At 36.0% G+C, this 18,925-nt stretch overlaps 1 protein-coding gene across 6 annotated transcripts in view; it reads right to left on the bottom strand.

The window, feature by feature from the left end:
• The window catches only part of DLGAP2 (DLG associated protein 2), a 455,132-nt gene that overhangs the window by 286,058 nt on the left and 150,149 nt on the right, over positions 1-18,925 (bottom strand). For 2 of the 6 annotated variants that reach the window (XM_017814545.1, XM_017814546.1), the window contains exon 1: positions 18,414-18,582. The exons of the other annotated variants lie outside the window; for them this stretch is intronic. In XM_017814545.1, the coding sequence (XP_017670034.1) occupies positions 18,414-18,471 (58 nt within the window). In that variant the 5' untranslated portion in view covers positions 18,472-18,582. Of the gene's footprint in view, positions 1-18,413; positions 18,583-18,925 lie in introns of those variants that run through there. 6 annotated transcript variants of the gene reach the window in all.

Raw genomic sequence — 18,925 nt, 5'->3', positions numbered from 1 at the left:
AATCTGCTTCTTTCCCTTTGATCAGCCTGTGAAATTTGTCCTCATTCCTTTAAAAGGAGTGACAGTCATCTCCTAGGAGGTGGCAGATGCTGTGCATTTCTTCAGGAAATGCAGCAGCCTCAGTTACTGCATGCCAAAGACAGGGAAAGCCTAAGAGAGAAGAAGAGAACACACCCGCATCCTGCAGGTCAAATAGGGCCTGAATGATTGCTAAGAGCAGCAGAGGGCTGTGAGCAGAACAACAGGAGATATTGCCAAGGACCAATAAGCACAGCAGTGACGAGATGACTGAAAGCGAAGTTCATCCTGCCAGGTCACAGGGAGAAGAAGGTCACTGATTTATAAACCTTGTATTTCTGTTCTGCTTCATCTGGCCACTTGGAGTTTTCTATAGCTTTTATTAATTATTCCAGTTCATAGCCTTAGAGAACCTGGCTTTTTGAACTTCAAAGCCAGTTGGATCCTCTTTGGAAAGCTCTCTATACTGAAAAGGTTCAGGCACCACTACCTCAAAGCTCTGGTAGTTTTGGACTCTCTCAAAGCTCTCAGTTCTCTATGAAAGCTTAATAGAAAGTACACTTTTCTATGAGGAATATAATGTCTTTTACAAACTAAAGAATAGAACCATTGACGAGTACAATATAAAGGGCTTGCTCAAGTATGCCCAGTATCTCCTACAGATTTGATTTACTCAGATGTGATTCTCCATTCATGTCTCTCACTCTCAAAAAGGAAAGAGGTGCAGGCAAAAAGTCCAGGCAAAGAAAGCATAGCAAGTGTGTCAGCAGTAAACCAACTGTGAAGCGCTGAAGCTGGAGTCCAAGCTGGGATAACTAATAACATGCTACCTTTAAATACAGATACCTGTAACTGTGCCAGCAAACTGTGCAGTTGCACAGCTAGAACTGTACTTTAGTGCCTTATATGCATCTTTCTGATATGAATTTTCATTTGCAGTACTTGGCCTTTACCCGCACACTTTTCGTTTGGAGGCAAATCAAGCTGAAACCATTTGAAGTGTATCCAATAAAGGCTGTCATAGCTAGCATTAATTGCCAAATACATACTTTTTTAAAAAAATCAATTTTCTAAAGAATATTACTATGATCAAAGAGTTCAAGTTCCTCATTATCTCTAGATGTTATGGATTATCATCATAAATCCTAAAGAATCATATTACTATGATGCTGATTTGACAACCCTTCCTACTATCTGCCAGTGTAAAATGTCCTTCAAATATAAAGCACTAAGAATGCTGTACATGTGCAATTCCATGCTCTTGGAAGCTGTCAACTTAACACTAACATACTGTTGGGGATAACAGAAAATAGAGAGGAAAAATATCCTTTCAGAGGCAAATTCTCTTGATCTCAGTAAAGAAAATTTTCTGTCAGATTAATGCTGTAGAAAACAGAAGATTTGGTCCAATATTTTAAAGATAACTTATTTGAAAAACAGGGAAAAAAGCAATTTCCTAGTACTGGGGTTTGAGATTTTCAAAGCAGATACAGTCATACTTATTCTGTAAAGGAAGATGTGCAGACAAGTCCCCCTGCTCAAACTAAAGAAAAAAGCAAATTATTTGACTAAAGAAATATTCTCTCTGAAAAATAAATAGAATATTTGGATAAATGAATATTAAAAAATATTCAAACTGTTTAATACTGTAAAGTGCTAACTGAAATATTAGTAGAACAAATAAAATATCAGGCTGGATCAATAGTTTTCTGACTTTAGTGATAAGAAACTTCTCGTTTAAGTTCAAAACTTTGAAGAGTCTGTTTTCAAAATTATTCATGGTTTATTCTTCTCCACTGGCTATGCAGTTTGGGAATGAAATTGACAAAAATTAAGTCTTTTGTAGATTTCTGGAATTTTCTAAGGAAAACTGAGAGTTTTACGCTGGGGAATTAACATGAATTTATTCTGCCTCTAATTGTACACTCATTTAGTGTATGGTACACAGAGGCATTCAATTTTTTTCACCCACGAAAAGACAGATTTCTTCTCAGCTCCTGGTGCTATTGGTCAGCAGCAGGAGCTGTGGTGGTAGCTATCGAGATGCCTGGCAAAACTCAGTTATCTCCATGAAAGGCCAATATTCTGTACTGCCACAGGACCATAAAGAGGCAGAAAGCCTTCCATGACTAATTTTTCTACTCCTGTAATACTTTTTGTTTTCTTAAAGACTAAATATTGCTTCATCAGATGACAGCAAAGATGGCAGAGTTTTCATTTATTATTTGTTGCAAAATGGATGACTAGCTGTTTTTCTAAGTTGACAGTGGTTGTACCAAGCAACTGATCTATTAAAGTGTAATATTAAATTAATGGAAGATTTGTGGATATTTCTTCCCACTTTAATAATCTGTCTAGATTTCCTCATACCAATCTACCCACACTACATTAACAACAGTAGAGGTTTTGCCCTATACAACATCTTTCAATTCCCAAGTCATGAAAAATATTAAATTTTATTAGATAGAGAAACCATAAGGTGAAATGCCCTCTTCTCCTCATATTCATAAGCTTTCAATACAATTGACAAGTAAAGCTTTAAGATTTTAACTCTTTCTCCAAAACCTTATAAATAGAGAATATATTCTGCTGTTCATTACGAATTCTCTAAGCTTTGGGAACAATGATTTGTGTCACACATAAAGAATGGTGGCGTGTGGTTCTTCAGAAGACACAGATGCATTTGTTTATCAACATTCCAAATGGAAAAGTTTAGGTATTTCTGAATAGTTCATGAGTGTCTTATTGAGAAACGCAAAGTCCTCAAGCAGCTGTGTAGTTATTCATTGCCACCATAAGAAAACTATATTGTAATACCATACCATTTCTACAAAGCTCCTTTAATAGGTTATTATGTCAAAATAATGTATAACATAATTTAAAACAATTACAAATCCTTCAAGCATACCAAGCAAGAAAAAAATAAATAATATTGTACTAAAGGGAGATTAGTTGCAGATGGATATTGAATTCTTCAACTCTTCAGTGAAAATCTGTGATGCAGAATGGCAAGTTCAAAAATAATACAGTCTTTGACATCAGCAAGTGTCTTTAGAAATTACAGATGGTACTTATTTTCTATTTTGTATACTTATCCATCATCTGCAACTATATCATCTGGGTTATTCTCAGTTCCATTTACAGGTAGAAGAAAACTATAGACAGACTAACTCCAGCATTACACAGACCATGGCACTTAGTATCAAACACAGGACCTTGCATTCAAAAGCAACAGCACCTTGAGAATCAAACTGCTGATTCTCACAAGGGCCCTTGTATTCGGTTTGAATCAGCTTCATTTGATGGTCTGAATCCTGCGACAGATGGGAAACCCATGTTTTGTCACAGAGCTGTACATACTTGATGAAGACTTCTGGAGAATCATTACAGTGGGAATGCAAAGGTATTTAAAACTCTACTATGGCTGTCTATGTCTTCTAGATGAAATGGACTGTTCTGTGTGGTAAAGTGCTACTGATTATGTTATGTGCCTGAAGTGTGTCACTTGTTCTCATAAGCATAACTTAGTAATAGAGACGGTGTGAACAGAAATCCCAAGAAAACTTTGAAGGCAAGTGGGGATAATAAATGAAATGCTTCACATTGAAGTGCTTTTGCTTCAAAAGCATCAGGAAAGCCCATACTTTTGAAACTGCATCTTCACAATATGTTGTGGTTCTAACACCGTAACTTAAAGTGCTATACAAGTTCGTGTCAACATAAAGTCAACTGAAGTCTTCTAGCAAAAGTATCCTGTGTATCTAATACTGCAAATCACGCTTATCCTACAATTTTCCAACATTATGTTTTCATAATTTAAATAAAGTACGCAAAAAATGTATTTCTAATGGTATCTGGATTTAAATATCCCCTCTGGCACTGAAGGTGATGGCAAGTAAATTCAATTCCATCAAAATGAATGGAAAGGTGTGAAAACTGATCTAACAGCATTTGAAGCTAATTTTACTTTTTTCTTACTTCTAAAATCATCAATGTAATCTTAAAAGTAAAAGCTTTTCTAGTTTCTAATGCAATGATATGTTCCTCATTGCTACTGCAGCGAGACCACAGTTACTCACTTCCAAAGGGGGAATTTCCTGTCCCGTTTGTTATGATGCCATCCATAAAATGGCATTTCCAGTCACAACAAAAATTATATTAAATCCATGTGGACACTCTTCAAGCTCCACACAGGCAAAACTCAAAAAAATTTATTAGATCTTCAATGGATTCATTTTTACTTTCTGGTTTTTTCCCCAGAGTTAACACCTATTCAATGAAACTTTAGAGCTTTTCTTACTATTTGTGTAAATGATACAGACTTGTATAGTGTTTTTGAAGAAGCTGGTGGAAGTCACAGCTAGAACAGGATGAAAAGGAAGTAATTGTCATGCCTGGAAATAGAGGCAGATAGAGACAAAAGAGTCAGGTAGGAAGAGCTGATATAACTAAACCATGAAGTTTATAAACAATGCAAGCTGAGTGAAGAGTTTGTTTTATGGCATACTTGCTATAAAACTCAAACATGGGAGCAAAGTGAGAATTCTGACTGAACAAGCAGTGTGCAGGCTGCTTTTTAACCTGTTTATACATGTCTCTCATGAAGAAACTCAAAACAATCTGAACCACTGTAAAGATTAAAAATTTAACTGAAAGCTATAGAGCTGGTTAAATAGTAAAGAACTTTTGCCTAACTTTAGGTCTAAAGAATAATTATTGTAAGAGTTAAATGGACTCTCAGTTTGTCAACACCTACAGGTATGGCTGCCTACCAAGAAAAAGAGTGAGCAGTAAGTGAAAGTATCCATACAAATGTTTTCACCATCTTGTACCCTTTCATTTTACAAAGTCCTTGATGGATTTGATGAACTGCCGACTTCCTCAAAAAACAAGTAATAAAACTGTGGCAAAAATTATAAACTCTACTAACAGAAACCACGACTTTTTTCTCTTTACTTAGTAAAAACCACAATGTTTTGAAACTTAATATCCAAATAAATTGTGGAAAGAAAAAAAAGCAAAGAATTTTGTAAGAATGAAACAAATTTTCTGAATTAAAATATGACAGGAATATCACCACTCCAATTTTTAGATACTTTATACCGATGTTTTATTAGGCCCCAGAAATAGATGCTTTTCATGATTTTAAGGTATTATAATTATTATTCCTATCCAGCAAAGTGCTGGAGGCCCATTCTGTTTCCAAAACTAATCTGTTTGGTAGGCAAAATAATTCTGTGTGCGTAAGTGTGTATGTAATAGCATTGCAGAAGGGAGATCTATAAGGTTATTAGGGAAAGAAGATTTTAAAACAAGTGGCTAAAGTTTCCCCAATAAATTTATTGTGAAGCCAGAATCTGGGTTTCCTGAACGTATGGTATGCGCATAGACCAGAACTGGAATGTCCCTTTTTCAAAATTTTCAGGTATTGAAAAATCCATACTCAGAACAAAGGAAATCTGTGCAGTATGAATTCCCCTAGTAATTGGTCAAACATGCTGGTGTTTGGAGTCCTTTCTCTATTTAGAACAATCAAAGTTCCTGCTACATGACACTTTCACTTTAATAAAAAAAAACAACACTAAAACACAGCAGCAAGGAATAAGCTGTCCCAAGGAAAAGATAGGTTAGATTTCCTTCTTGTTTTGAAGAACTATAATTTGACAACTGGACTCTAATGATAGCTCTGAAAAAAAAATCCATGGAGGAGAGGAAAATCAACATGGACACAGGGATTTTCCTTTCATTGTTTCAGTGCAGGATGAAGGAAGGGTAGCTGTGAAAGTGCTCCGTGTGCTTAATATAACCTGAATGGAAGACTTGAGCAAAGAGCCCTGTCAGTCTGGCTTCCTCCAGGGGCACATTCACACAGAAGATGACTCCTGAGACCGCATAATGCGTTAACAAGAATAATTTTTCCCTGCCAATGCTTGATTTGACTGTATTATTATCAACAAATCTTCTCAATTCGTTTTACAGGTGGTAAAGACAAGAAAAAGTGGATTTTTACAGTAAATTAAATACATCACTGAAAAGTATTTTGGCAATGCATTAACATATATATTTCTTTATGTAAGTCAAACTCGTAAGAAGCTTAATGAATTGCTTTTATGTCAACACCAACATAATGGTTTAGGTGCCTCCATAGCATGTACCTTTAACAGAAAAAAAAAGACAGTCTCTAAAAGACTGTGGCAGTTCTATGAAGCTATTTCTCTCAATATCTTCTAGAAAAAAAATGGATCTATCCAGTTCCAACAGTTTTCCACTGTCTGAGTGATATATGACATAGATCTGAAAGCATATAGCTGACTCAAACAGAATTCATGATTGCATATGCTCAAATTTGTTAAACATTTAGTAAGGAAAAATATTTTTTTATCTTTCATCTATTTTCTCAGTTTCTCTCAAAGACAGTAAGAGGTCAACTCAATGCAAGAAAAATAATCATCTGAGAAAAACTCCTCAGGTTACATGCCACTTCTTAGCAACTAATGGATTTCTACTGAAATTATTTATCTCCTAAACTGAACTGTATGTAGAATCACAGAATCATTTAGGTCAGAACAGACCTTTAAGATCATCAAGTCCAACCCTAAACCTGACATTGCCAAGTTCACCACTAAACTATGGTGCCTAAGTCACTAACTGTGGTCCCCAAGTGCCACTTCTACATATCTTTTAAATACCTCCAGGAATGGTGACTCAACCACCTTCCTGGGCAGCCTGTTCCAGTACTTAACAACCCTTTTGGTGAAGAAATTTTTCCTAAAATCTAAACCTTGAGGCCATTTTCTCTTGTCCTATTGCTTGTTACTTGGGGAAAGAAACAGCCAAATACCACACAAAGAAAAAAGCAAACAGTCATACTGGATTATTTTAACAAGCCTTTCAGCTGAAAATACTGCGTCTCTGTATCAAATAATGTCAGAATAAGTCTACCACTCTAAAGTAACTAGTAAAGGGGATATGTGGCTAATTTAGGTTTGTCTTAATTGTGCTTTCTACCTAATCTAAGTAAAACTTGTTTCTGTGCACAAGACCAACTGTACTTCAGCAGAACAGAATGCCAATTGATTTAAATGGGAAGGGAAAAAACATATAATTTGCTAAAGCTGCAGCACTCTACTTACTGATAATGATTTTATTCTCAGTTTAGGAGACAAAATGGCTATTTGTCTACTGAGAAAGTTCTACAAGATAACAATATCCATTTTTCACCACAATATTAATTAAGCTTCTAATGTCTAACTGAAGTCCTGCAATACAATCAATGGATTATTTCCCAATGCCCCACAGTGTGCTTCAAGCACTTCATAGTACTTCAAGATTTACAGCCTTTTAAAGACTTGCTTACTTTTCTTGGAGTTTAAGCTCATACATGTCATGATAGATCATACATATCATATAACTCACACATATCTCTTCTCTTATTTTCAGATTGTTCAGACTACACAGGAGAAAGTCTTCAGCTTAATATACTACCTACAAATAAAATATGTCTTTTTTTTTTTTCCTGGCCTGTTTCTTCCCTCCAAGAAGAACATAAATAGAAAAGTATGGTTCCATTTCCAAGCTGCACAAGATATCACTACCTTTTACTCCTTTTCACTCTCCCATACAATGCCTGTATTGGCTATAAACTGCCTTTCCATAGATATGAAAGAGTATCTCTAACTTTACTGTGGTTTTAAACCTCTTTTCATTTCCCATTTTGTATTATTTCTTCTTACCCTTTATAATTTACTGTTGTATATTTTTTAGTCTGGTAACAGCCTGGATGATACACAATTAATAAATAGTTAATACATTTAATTTTATATCTATATATTGCTTTTCATTCCAAAACAGGCCCATAAGTTGAAAATCTACTAAAAATGCAATTCAATTATTAAAATGCAATTTTTCCTATGGCATGAAATGATGAATGAAAGAAATATAATCCCCCTATTGAGGGGGCGGGGGGGAGGGAATAAGTTTCTTTAAGTTCTCCAAACCTCCAAGACCTTGTTTCTGAAGGTGTGATATTTACAGCATCATAAAGTTAATTTTTTTTTAGCATTCTTGTTGGTTTTTGATTATTACCATTGGCAATTTTCTTCTGAATTTTAGACCCCTCTCTTTCACTCTCTGAAACTTGCTATTTTCCTTCTGTGTTCCTGTCATTTAAGTACATGAGTGTGCTTTGCTTCCTAATGCTTTCCAATTAGCAAAGCATTTACTAGAGCTTTCACAGTCCATACTCTGTGAAGGCAGAATCAGCTCCTGAAGAACCAAAAAGTTGAGATCACCACTATTCAAATTAGTCATGAGAAAGAGTAAAATATATAATCACCAGCAAGCTTAACATTTTTAATGCATATTGAAAACAACTTTGTTGCAACTGGCAAGAGAGCACTAAGTAAAGTTTAATTCCATTAAAGTCAGCCAATATGACTGTATAATAGGAATGTCTTGCATAACTAAGTTGACAGAACACTTTGAAGATAATGCTGTTGTGATAGATAAGAGTGACATGGACCGTATGCATTTTTCAAGAAGCATCTGATAAGGCTACATGCCAAAGATAATTCATTATTGTTAGGAAACCTGGAAAATTGTTAGAGAACTAGAAAGTGCATATTTCCATTAACACACAAAAATTTTTGTCTTGATAATCATAAACCATAAGACAAACATAAGACTACTAGTAGCACAGACACCACACTGCAAATATGAGAATACAAAAGCACCAATCCATGGAATTTAGTACCGTGACATTCTGCTACTTTTAAAGATATGGGTTTATATATATCTATATATCTATATATCTATATATCTATATATATCTATATATATCTATATATATATCTGTCTCCTAAAATTTTAGTCAAGAAAGGCATCCTTTTCTGGACCATTATTGCGAATAAAAGGGAATCAATCTTTTAACTTTATGCCAGTGCTTCTAAGAAAAATTAATGTATATGGAAGTGTAGCTATGAAGTTGTGTCTCCATTTTTTTTTTAACTGGAGATAAAAGGTCACTTATCTAATGATATTTTTTGTTTGTTCTTTTTTGTTTGTTTGTTTTCTTCCTTTTGGAGAAACTGAGTTAAGATTAAGATTATTAGGAAGCCATACCTAGCATGAAATTTATTTGATTTTAGAATAACCCCTACAGAAAATTAGAGCAGTTTTTAAATGCCCTTACATAAATTGTATAAAGCATTATGAAAACCTACCAGGGTGACAATTCCAGTGAGAGAGATTAGATGCTTTGCATGTTCTCTGAGGTATGAATTATGATATTCAGAGCTAGTCTACCTCCTTTGAATACAAGTACTCCTAATATCTGAAGCTCCAGCATCAGTTGGTTCATATCATCATATTCTCAGCATACAATTTCCTCCAAGACTGATGAGTCTATCATTCTTTTAGAGCAAATACATGCGATCGTGCAGGGTCAATTCAGTATTCGGAAAGTGTCGTCAACATTTGATATTTATTACACTGCTGTTTAGGAATGATAACTAATAAAAATGTCATTTATTCATAAACATTAGAAAACCTAAACATAGCCTTTCTGCTTTTCATGAATATTGAAAAGTTAATAGTTATTCTTCACTTAAACTCATATGACAAGTCTTTAATCTCTAAAAGTGTTCCATAATGAGCTCTCAATAATGACAGGCTCCACTGATTTACTGTCTAGAATATCCATTGACTGACTGAACCCATGATGATGAAGCAATTGTTTTCCCAGTAGCATCTATGCTTATACAGCATGTGTAGTAATAAATTTGATTTATTTGATTTTATTTAAAACCTTATTCTGAATTCTTTTGCCTTTCCATATGTCTCTATTTTTACAAGAAATCTGGAAGCACTAAGTGCTTATTTTATCTACTGATCCCATTAATCAGCCCTTGACTACATGCTAGCAATCTCTCTTGGATAGACTTGGTTTATGTCTGTCATAGACATATTCTTTATTTTGGGTTGTTTTAAAGACTATTTTACAATTATGTTATTTTAAAGTTATACTCTGGTTATACCAATTGTTGCAGTCAAATGCTGATAATATTGGAATGACACATGACAAATCTCAGGATTAAAAGTTGTTTACTTACCACTATGTTCCAGGGGTCTTCTACTGCCATTTCTGCACCAATAAACTGTAAAAATTCTAAACAGTAGACCAACAAGGATGTATTTAAACAGTTGAGAGAGCATGAAAAGAATGAACTCTTCATCTTATGCTTAAAAGTATACTTCATACAGTCTTGCTAGCTTTGACAGCTTTTACTCTTCTTTCAAGTTTTTGCCATATGACTGTTTTTGAAGCATTTGAAGCATCTCCTTTTTAGCAAAATATGCTAAAAAGCATTGGAAAACCTCCTCCATGTTCAAGCTTCCCACTCTCACAGATAATTCTTATTCTTTCATGGGTAGAATGACCTCTTTTTTTGTTTCTGTGGACATTATTATCTAAAAAAGTCCATTTATAAAGGAACCAGTGGAAAATGTCCACCTGAGAGAAAATTAGCTTTGCAGTTTAGGGAAAAAAAAGAAAGCTACTGAGGGTGTGGGGGAGCAAAATTTTTACTATTACAAACTTAAAACATACTGTATAACAAATTAAAAAGACCTGTCTAGTTGCAGCAACCATAACTAAAAGGTCAGGTGAAGATACTCCTCAGAGAATCCAGAAGAGAATATGGTCTTATTTGTTAGTCTATCTTCTTAACCCATCTACTTTGGTAAAGTTCAGAAGTTTCAGTAAGTTACCTCAGAATGAACAAGAGAAATTTTAGTCTACAGAAATGAACCTTGTTATGATATGTCAGTCCTTGCCATCCTGCACTTTGGTCTTCAGCATGAAGTTTAGCATTTATTTAGACACAACAGTATTTAAATTCCAGGCCTCTAGTATTTCATTGCAATACTAGTAGTAGTCAGTGCTTCCATATTAACATGCAGTAGCTTATAGGATGTAGCCATCCTGAACTGTTGCTCATGTGACAGACTCAAAAAAAAGTGTTACCATAAAAAAACATTAAATTCAAAGTTATATTTTATTCAATGTATTCATAGAATTCGTTTCTGATAATTTGATCTAATTCAATAATTTTAGACAACTGGCTTTGTAAAACAGCTCAAAATTCATTTTACTGCCATTCCTGATTTCAGTCAGGAAGGAAGCTTTTCAGAATGTTTGTGAATGAGTCAGAATACATCTGACATTAATATATGTATACCTGCAAAGATAAACACACAAAAATATAAAAAAATTCTTTGGGTTCTCATTTATATCATCTAAGTAATTTATCAGTCAGACAAATACATACAAGAAAAGGACTTCTATTATAATCACTGGCAGTAGCACAGTGACAGAAAAATTATGTTCAGGCAACTACAAAGCATAATTTGTGCAGTGTAGTGTAGCAATTCAACATAAAAACGTATTTATATCCCTAAAAATCAAGCTAAAACAATACTTGCAGAGGAAGGGAGTGCCTCAACTTTAAATCTTAAACCATTTTAGTTTCCAGAGATTTTTAATAATAGCTGTACATATATTTGCCACTCTAAATTGCCGTCAAACAGAGAAGAACACTGACTTTCCTTATGCTGAGATCAGGAGAGGATTAACATTCAATGGGGTTTTTCTTCTTTTTTTAGTTACCTTGCATCTCACCTCTCCATTCAAAAAGTTTTGTAGAGTGACATGAGTATTTGGGTTAATGCAATTATCAAGAATATAGACAATTTCAATTTTTCACACCAAACTTTGAGTATTTCCATAAAATGGAAACTGAAAATATTACCTCCCTCTACAGCCACTGGGGAGAGATAGAGGTAAATCTCTCTCACAGACAGTAAAAGTAGCTATTACCTCTGCCACCTTAAAGCTCAGAAAGTTACCTGGAATAAATATTGACTATTCTCTATCTTCATCCCATTGTGTAAATGGGATTCTCCTAAATTCTTATTCAAGTAATAATAAAAAATATTTATCTTTTAAATAAAGTAGTTTCTTACAGACAGCAATCAAACCCACAGATTTTGCTATAATGGCTGGAAGCCATCCACATATGTGAAGTAATATTCAGCACCACTCTGATGAAAACACTGGCAGCTGCTAAAATGCTCACAGAAATAAAAGAAATCATGCTGGATATTTATCCTTTGAACTATATATAGCCCTGTAGGATGACCCGAGCCTGTGAATTACGGTAAAAAACCTGTTGGCTGTTTTTAGTAATAGATGGTGGAGAAAGAGGTTATTGTTGTGAATAATAATTGTGATTCTCCACAGCAAAACATGTATTATGAGTGGACACCAGAGAACAGTCAAAATCTTCACTCTTTTATAGACATGAATGTTGTGTAAATAATGTACTGTGGTTGCCTTCATGTTTTGCTCTAAATAACATCCTGGATTGTGATGGGGATAACTTCCTGCGTCATGAGCAACACTTGAAGGCTTTTGCCCTAGATATTCACTTCCATACTTACTTCCAAGAGAGAACAAACACTCAACCCCCTTGCACCAAGATATATTACTGATCAAAACATGGTGATATAGTCCATTTCTATGACTCTAAAAAAGCTGCTGGGACAATCTAACCTCTAAATTATTCTGCAACAAAGGAGAAACACTGCTGAAGTCCAAAATAATGCAGTATTTGATTTCAGTCGTGTAAAGTAGTTGGTTTAGAACGGCACTGAATGCGGTTGAGTATCCTGGACTCATTGAACCTCTTCAGAGAGCACTTCAAAAGTGAAGAATTTGAACTCCCTTTTAAAAGGCACAGAGAGGTAAACAAAGCATCAAGTTCGGATTTTTCTTCCCATCTACTTTCTACTAATTCCTATCTGTTTGTTTGGGGTTTTTTTTTAAGAGAGTATTGATCCAGATTTAAAGACTAGAGTAGAGGCAATAATGATAATTTTCTTTCTTAGCTATTCCTCTGCTTGTTTTGTAAGCAATACAGTTTTCTACAGTTTACAATTTCATAACTGTCCCTCTGTCATACTTTTCTCAGTATATCAACTGACAGGACAAGAGGCAATGAGCACAAATTGAAAAAGAGGAAATTCCACTTAAAAATTAGAAAAAAACCTTTTCATTGTGAGACTGATCAAACATTAAAGTCCATTCCCCAAAGAGGTTGTACAGTCCCTGTCCTTGGTGATACACAAAACCCAACTGACATGGACAGTGTCATGGGCAACGAACTTAGGACCCTGCTTTTAGCAGGTGAGCTTTGACTGGAATATCTCCAGGGAAGCCTTCTAAACTCAGCTATTTCTGTTATTCTATGAAATAACTCCACCTTAAAGCATCTCCTGAATATGCACTCCTGGCATAAAAGCCCAAATCATGACTGTGTTCCCAGAAGAGAACTGAACAGCTAGGAGCTCAGACACCTTTGACACAGCATAGTATTTTTTGCTGGAGAATCTTAGACTTCAGGCCAAAGCTGGTGTTATTTTTGCATTCCCAGGGTAACTTCCTGGGGCAAAAGTTGGTGTGAATTTTTTTTTCCCAATTGAGGCAATTTCTTTAAATAAATATAGTAATAATATAGCAATCTAATATTCATTACCTGTTTTCTTTTAAAGATGGTTATTAACCGAAGATTCAGTTCCCTTCTTTTTTTGGATAATCCTTTGCTTACTGAATGTCACTCTGAAGTGACGTAAAGTGAGGCCAGTGTTTCAAATAGGCCATAGACTTTGGAGGCTACTATATGGTCAGAAAGGTGTTTCAGTACTGCTTTATTATTACATTTATAGAAACCTAAAATAATAGTGAATAAGATGTTTTTCCATCAGAATGTTTTTCTCATGCTGCACTACACAGTTAACCTTTGCAGAAGCAGTCTGTGGTTCTGTCTAGCCTACCTGAGCGTGCTTAGCCACACCAAAGGGGAAGGAAGCTATCCCAAAAGACAACTCCTGCCTTATTCCAGGCAACGAATACTGCTGCATTGATTCAAACCAAGAGCAGATTCCTTCACCGTATGTGAACACAGACGTTGTAAGAGAAATAAGAAGCAAAGCTTCTTTCAGATCCATCTCTCCCTTGTCCATTAGTTCAGTTTACAGTGCCAATCACTTTCCTGCCCATGTATAGCTCAGCAGAGCTCATGAGAGTGCCAGATATGAGGAAGATTCCCTTTCCTTACATCTTGAATGGCCACAAAAGTTAGGATAGATGTTTGTCATTAGTCACTCAATAATTATAGGTAAGTTAGAGTGTCCAAAACACATAAAATAACAGTAGTTTTTCCCCAAATCCAGAAGTCAGTGTCAATCTAAATGGTTAAACCCTCTTGGATACATGAAAGCTCTATTTAAAGCTCTGTCTAAAACACTTATCATTTCATTGGTTGAGAAATTCGGTAAAACTTGTCTCAAATTTTGTGCTAAAGTGACTTCTTCCTTGGCTTCAGAAATAATTAGTCTGTAAAAATAAAAATTGTTAGAAAATTTTTAAGAGGTAAGAAACAGTTTTCAGTATTTCTTGCTTCCCCTTCTAATCTAAAGTACTTCAAGGAAAAATTCCTATAACCAGGAAGCAAAGTAAACCCAACAGTGGAACACAATGGGCCCAAGAACTGTCAGATAGGGAACCACGTGTGAGATTCGCTTTGAACAATGTGCAAAAAGGCATCTGAATGTGCAAGAATGAGAAGAAAAACGTAGTGAAGATTGAATACTTCCACACTGGATTGTGGAAGACAGAGGCTGGGGATTTTTTGTTTGTTTGTTTGTTTGTTTGTTTTACTGGAGCACCTCAGAAGTAAGAACATAGCAAGAAATTATGCTTTTCTTTCTCCAATCTACTCAACATTTAAAAATTTTTACTTTAGGTGAAGTGTCATCTACTGGACTTTCTGCATGGTAGACATGGGCAGTAAGTACTGGAGCCATCCTCTGGCAGTCTGGATCACTTTCTAACAGGAAAAGGGTTTGCCTTCAGTCCTGTTTTACATCTTCATGGACATTTATCTATTTTCTAGACCTAGTGACAATGGAGGAATGCATACTGTATTGAAAGAGCAAATATTAGCCATCTAGTGATACTTAATGCAAGGGACAGATCCCACACTGCTGGCACAACCTGGGATAAGGGAAAGGGATAAAATTTGGCAAAACCAAATATCACGCAGTGATAAAGCCTTTAGTATTATTATTTAGTATTTTATTTTCAGTTACCAGCAGAACTGTTGGCAAAACTCAAGTCAAAGAGTCCTTAAATTGCAGACAACATTTTGTTTCCATTCAACCTGATCAAGCTGCAGCTGGGTGAATACTGGAGTGAACAGTGAACTAAAGTTGAAGCATTACAAGACTTGCCCCATGTAAGTCAGAGGGATCGCCTGCCTAGACAGGTCAGTCAGAGGGTATAGCAAGGCTCATAGTAGCATGGGATAGAAGACAGCCTTTGTTGTTTATTCCTCCAGCTTGCTATTAGTTGGCTAGATTCAATCTATTTGCACATTTGGATAAGCCCTCAAGTAAGCAGTATCAAAGGCAGTTTTTCTTGCTGAAGTGCTGCCATGCACAGCTTTATTAATGCCAGCCTGGATTTCTTCATGGCACTCTACGTCTTACATCTGTTGTGAAGTGAAGCTGATGCAACACACCTGGTAAATGATGTACTAATGCCAACACATCAAGTCCTCTGGATTGTAGCTAGTTTCTAAGTAAATGGTTAATTTTTACATATGGTATTTTTAGCAATCTGGATTGTTCTCCTACTTCTATTCTGTTGCATTAATGATAAGCAAAGGCACCTGACTTTAAGAAAATACCCAAACCAGGTAGTTTTCTCTGTTTCTATATAGAATGTCTTTTAAACACTCATTTTCCTTCTAGTCCCATACAAAACTAATCTGTATCAGCTTAAAAGGGTTCCCTTACTGTTCAAAATATCCAAAGAAGAGAAAGGACAAGAACACATACCAGGCAGTGGGAAGAATATAATTAAAATTACTTTCTTGCTTGGATAATTTTGTCTGGTGATGGAGTTATGATTAAATAGCCATACTAATTATTTATTTAAGACTGTTTAAAATATAGACCATGGTTTCCAAATGCCTGAGGAAAATGCTTTCCATTAATCTATACAGAACAAAATAAAGACTGCTAGAGTCATCAGCTGCCCAGTCTTTTCTTAAACGTAATTTCTATGTTGTTCTTTATTTCTGTTGAACCACCTCAAGGCTGACAATTGCACAGGTGTCTTGGGATGCCAAATTCTCATTCACTTTCATAGGTGCCCAAGGCCTTTTGGATGTCCAAAGAAATTCTGACAGAGTACCTGACTAATGTAGTGGCAGCCCCGCTGCCTTCAGGGGTCTGCAGCTGCTGCCTGCCTGCCTGCCAGGCTGTGCTCTCACTCACTTTGCTCTTCTGCTCTCCCAGAGAGCTCTCCCTGCCTGTTCCTCACAGCTCCTGTTGCTCAGCCGTGTTCCAGCTCACCTCAATCCCACCACTGCATCCCCTAAACAACTGTGGTTTCTTCTCTCCCAAGTCTCCTCTCCTACAAAAGACTGCAGTTCCTAATATCTGGCTTCATGAACAATTCAGAAGATTTCTGAAAGTAGTGTCAAGCTCATTTCTCTAGCAGGCAGGATCAGTCCTGATCCCATGAAGTCTGGTAGCAGCTTCTGGTTAATTCACTGGCTATAGTGTCGGAGCAGAATTAGGCCATTTGATGCTGAATTCTCAGGATGTGTCTGAATAAAAATAGTACAAATACTGTGGCATTCAAGCTCTTCATCCATAATATATTCATCTTGAAGTGCACAGCTGCCATGCATACATTTATGTAACTGCTATCTGTAGAAATATTTAAGCATTCAGTTCAACTCCGAAAAATATATTTAGGAAAGTTAAGGAAGGCTAAATGGTGAGCATAAGCAAGGAAGATAGTTATTAGACATACGTATCTTCAGAAGGCAGCAAACTGCTAACATTTTCACCTGAAACACTGAGGATGTAGAGCATAGCTAGAAAATGTACAGTGAGGAACAAGGATGACGAGACATATGGAGTAGAGAGGAATTTAAGCAGACCACAAGTTTTGGGCCAGTAAGTAGACAGCTTAAGGTGGCAAAGATAAGCATTCACTTTTCACAGCAGAAACACTTCAGGCAATCCATAAAATCCTCAAACAGGAGGCTTAAAACAAGGACAATGTCATTAGCTTACAGAACCTATTTCTATAATGTTTTTGAACTCAATAATGTAAACAGGTTAAAAAATAAGACTGGATAAAATCATGAACAACTGAGACATCAGAAGCTTTTAAACACAGTATGACCTCCAATCTGAGAGGACCAGACAGCAGAAACTGGATATGGATGAGACAGGAAGGTGGCAGCATTCCCTACAAACCTCATCTCCTGTATTGTTCTTGACCATCAACTACTGACAGCTTTGCTCTCTCCTATTTCGGCAGCTGTCACATGCTTGTCCTACCCTGTTCCCAGTCTTCAAAGATAAAAATGCTGCAAGTAACCTGGTCTATATATGCACTAAGTGCTGAGGGCTACAGGTACATCTCTGCCTCCTGCTCTGCTCAGCTGATATAGCTATGCAGAACCATCTTATACCTTCCTCTACTTTTTGCAGATTTCTGCTCCCTTTCTTTCTAGACTCCTCTGTGTAGTATCACATGGTGTTACAACACAAGCACAATCATATTAATCACCAATATTTTTATTCTGTTGCATCTCTGGCAGGCTTTTGGCAGTATAGCAACAAATATCCCAGTAATAAATGAGCTTTTAAGTATACCAGGCTTTACTATTCAGCAGTGGCATGTGGTCTCTGATTAAAACTTAACTTATATAACCCCTGCATAGCCAGCGCACCAAATAGCAATAACAGCAACGACACTAAGAAACAATGCAAGACACTGCTCTGACCTCAAGTTAAGAACACAGGTCAGCTGTCTCCCTAACTATGCCAAAATCTATTACTTCAACAGCTCTTTTCCTACGCTACACCAACACACTACTGAATTGCAGTGAGGTGGGTAAGCAGGAGCACCATGCCCATTAAATTTCCATAAACAATTAACTTTTGCAGCTTAGCTCTACCCCAAAACAACCTGCCTGCTGCCATGGGATGTTGCTTCACTTCATGTAGGTCATTTGTGAGGTAATAGACAGTTTCAAGCAGCAGTAGCAGAAAAGTAGCAAAATCTCAGCACAACAAATCCTTTGATAGGTTTAATAAAAATATAGATCAAGTTTATTGCAGAAGAAATTGGGGAAAAAAAGCAATTACCTCACTTTAATGTATTTCAAACGTTTTTAAAGTACACAGAATTTTACTGCTAAAAATACCCCAACAAAACATACATTCAATGTAAAAAAATGCCTTAAACTTACCTCTTAGTTTACACTGATTTAATATATTTTTTCTTCTACTTTTCAACTTTCCTTGCATCTTGGGAATATAGTGGTTTTCTCCACCCGTTTCCTTCCTCTCACCTCCTCCCCCTCCAATCTGGCCTCCTTTCCTTCCTTGGAGGTTTTTAAGCTTTAATTTGAGAGTGTAAAGCTGAAAAATATTTGATACAATTTTGTTTTTTAATTAGAGAATTGAGCTCCTCACCATGGTTGAAGCATTTCTGGGAACAGCACCAAAAAGCTGGAAGCTACAGCACTGAGTAGCCCCAGCATCTCTCTTAAAATCATCATTCATTTATTTTTCCCAGACAACTAATGTTCCAGCATTTTACTTACAGACATGACAGCAGTTTAGGAAACTAAGGCTAGAAATGAGTCCGAGTCTCTTTGTTCGATTTTGGAACGTGAAAACTAGATTCCCAAATTCCAGCGTGGGCCCATCTCCAGCTGGAACAGGAACAAGACTCACCAAGTGGGATTTGACAATGTAT

This window comes from Lepidothrix coronata, unplaced genomic scaffold (genome assembly GCF_001604755.1).
Source record: "Lepidothrix coronata isolate B3197 unplaced genomic scaffold, Lepidothrix_coronata-1.0 Scaffold45, whole genome shotgun sequence".
Lineage (NCBI taxonomy): Eukaryota > Metazoa > Chordata > Aves > Passeriformes > Pipridae > Lepidothrix > Lepidothrix coronata.
This window is presented reverse-complemented; position numbering and strand designations above follow the sequence as displayed.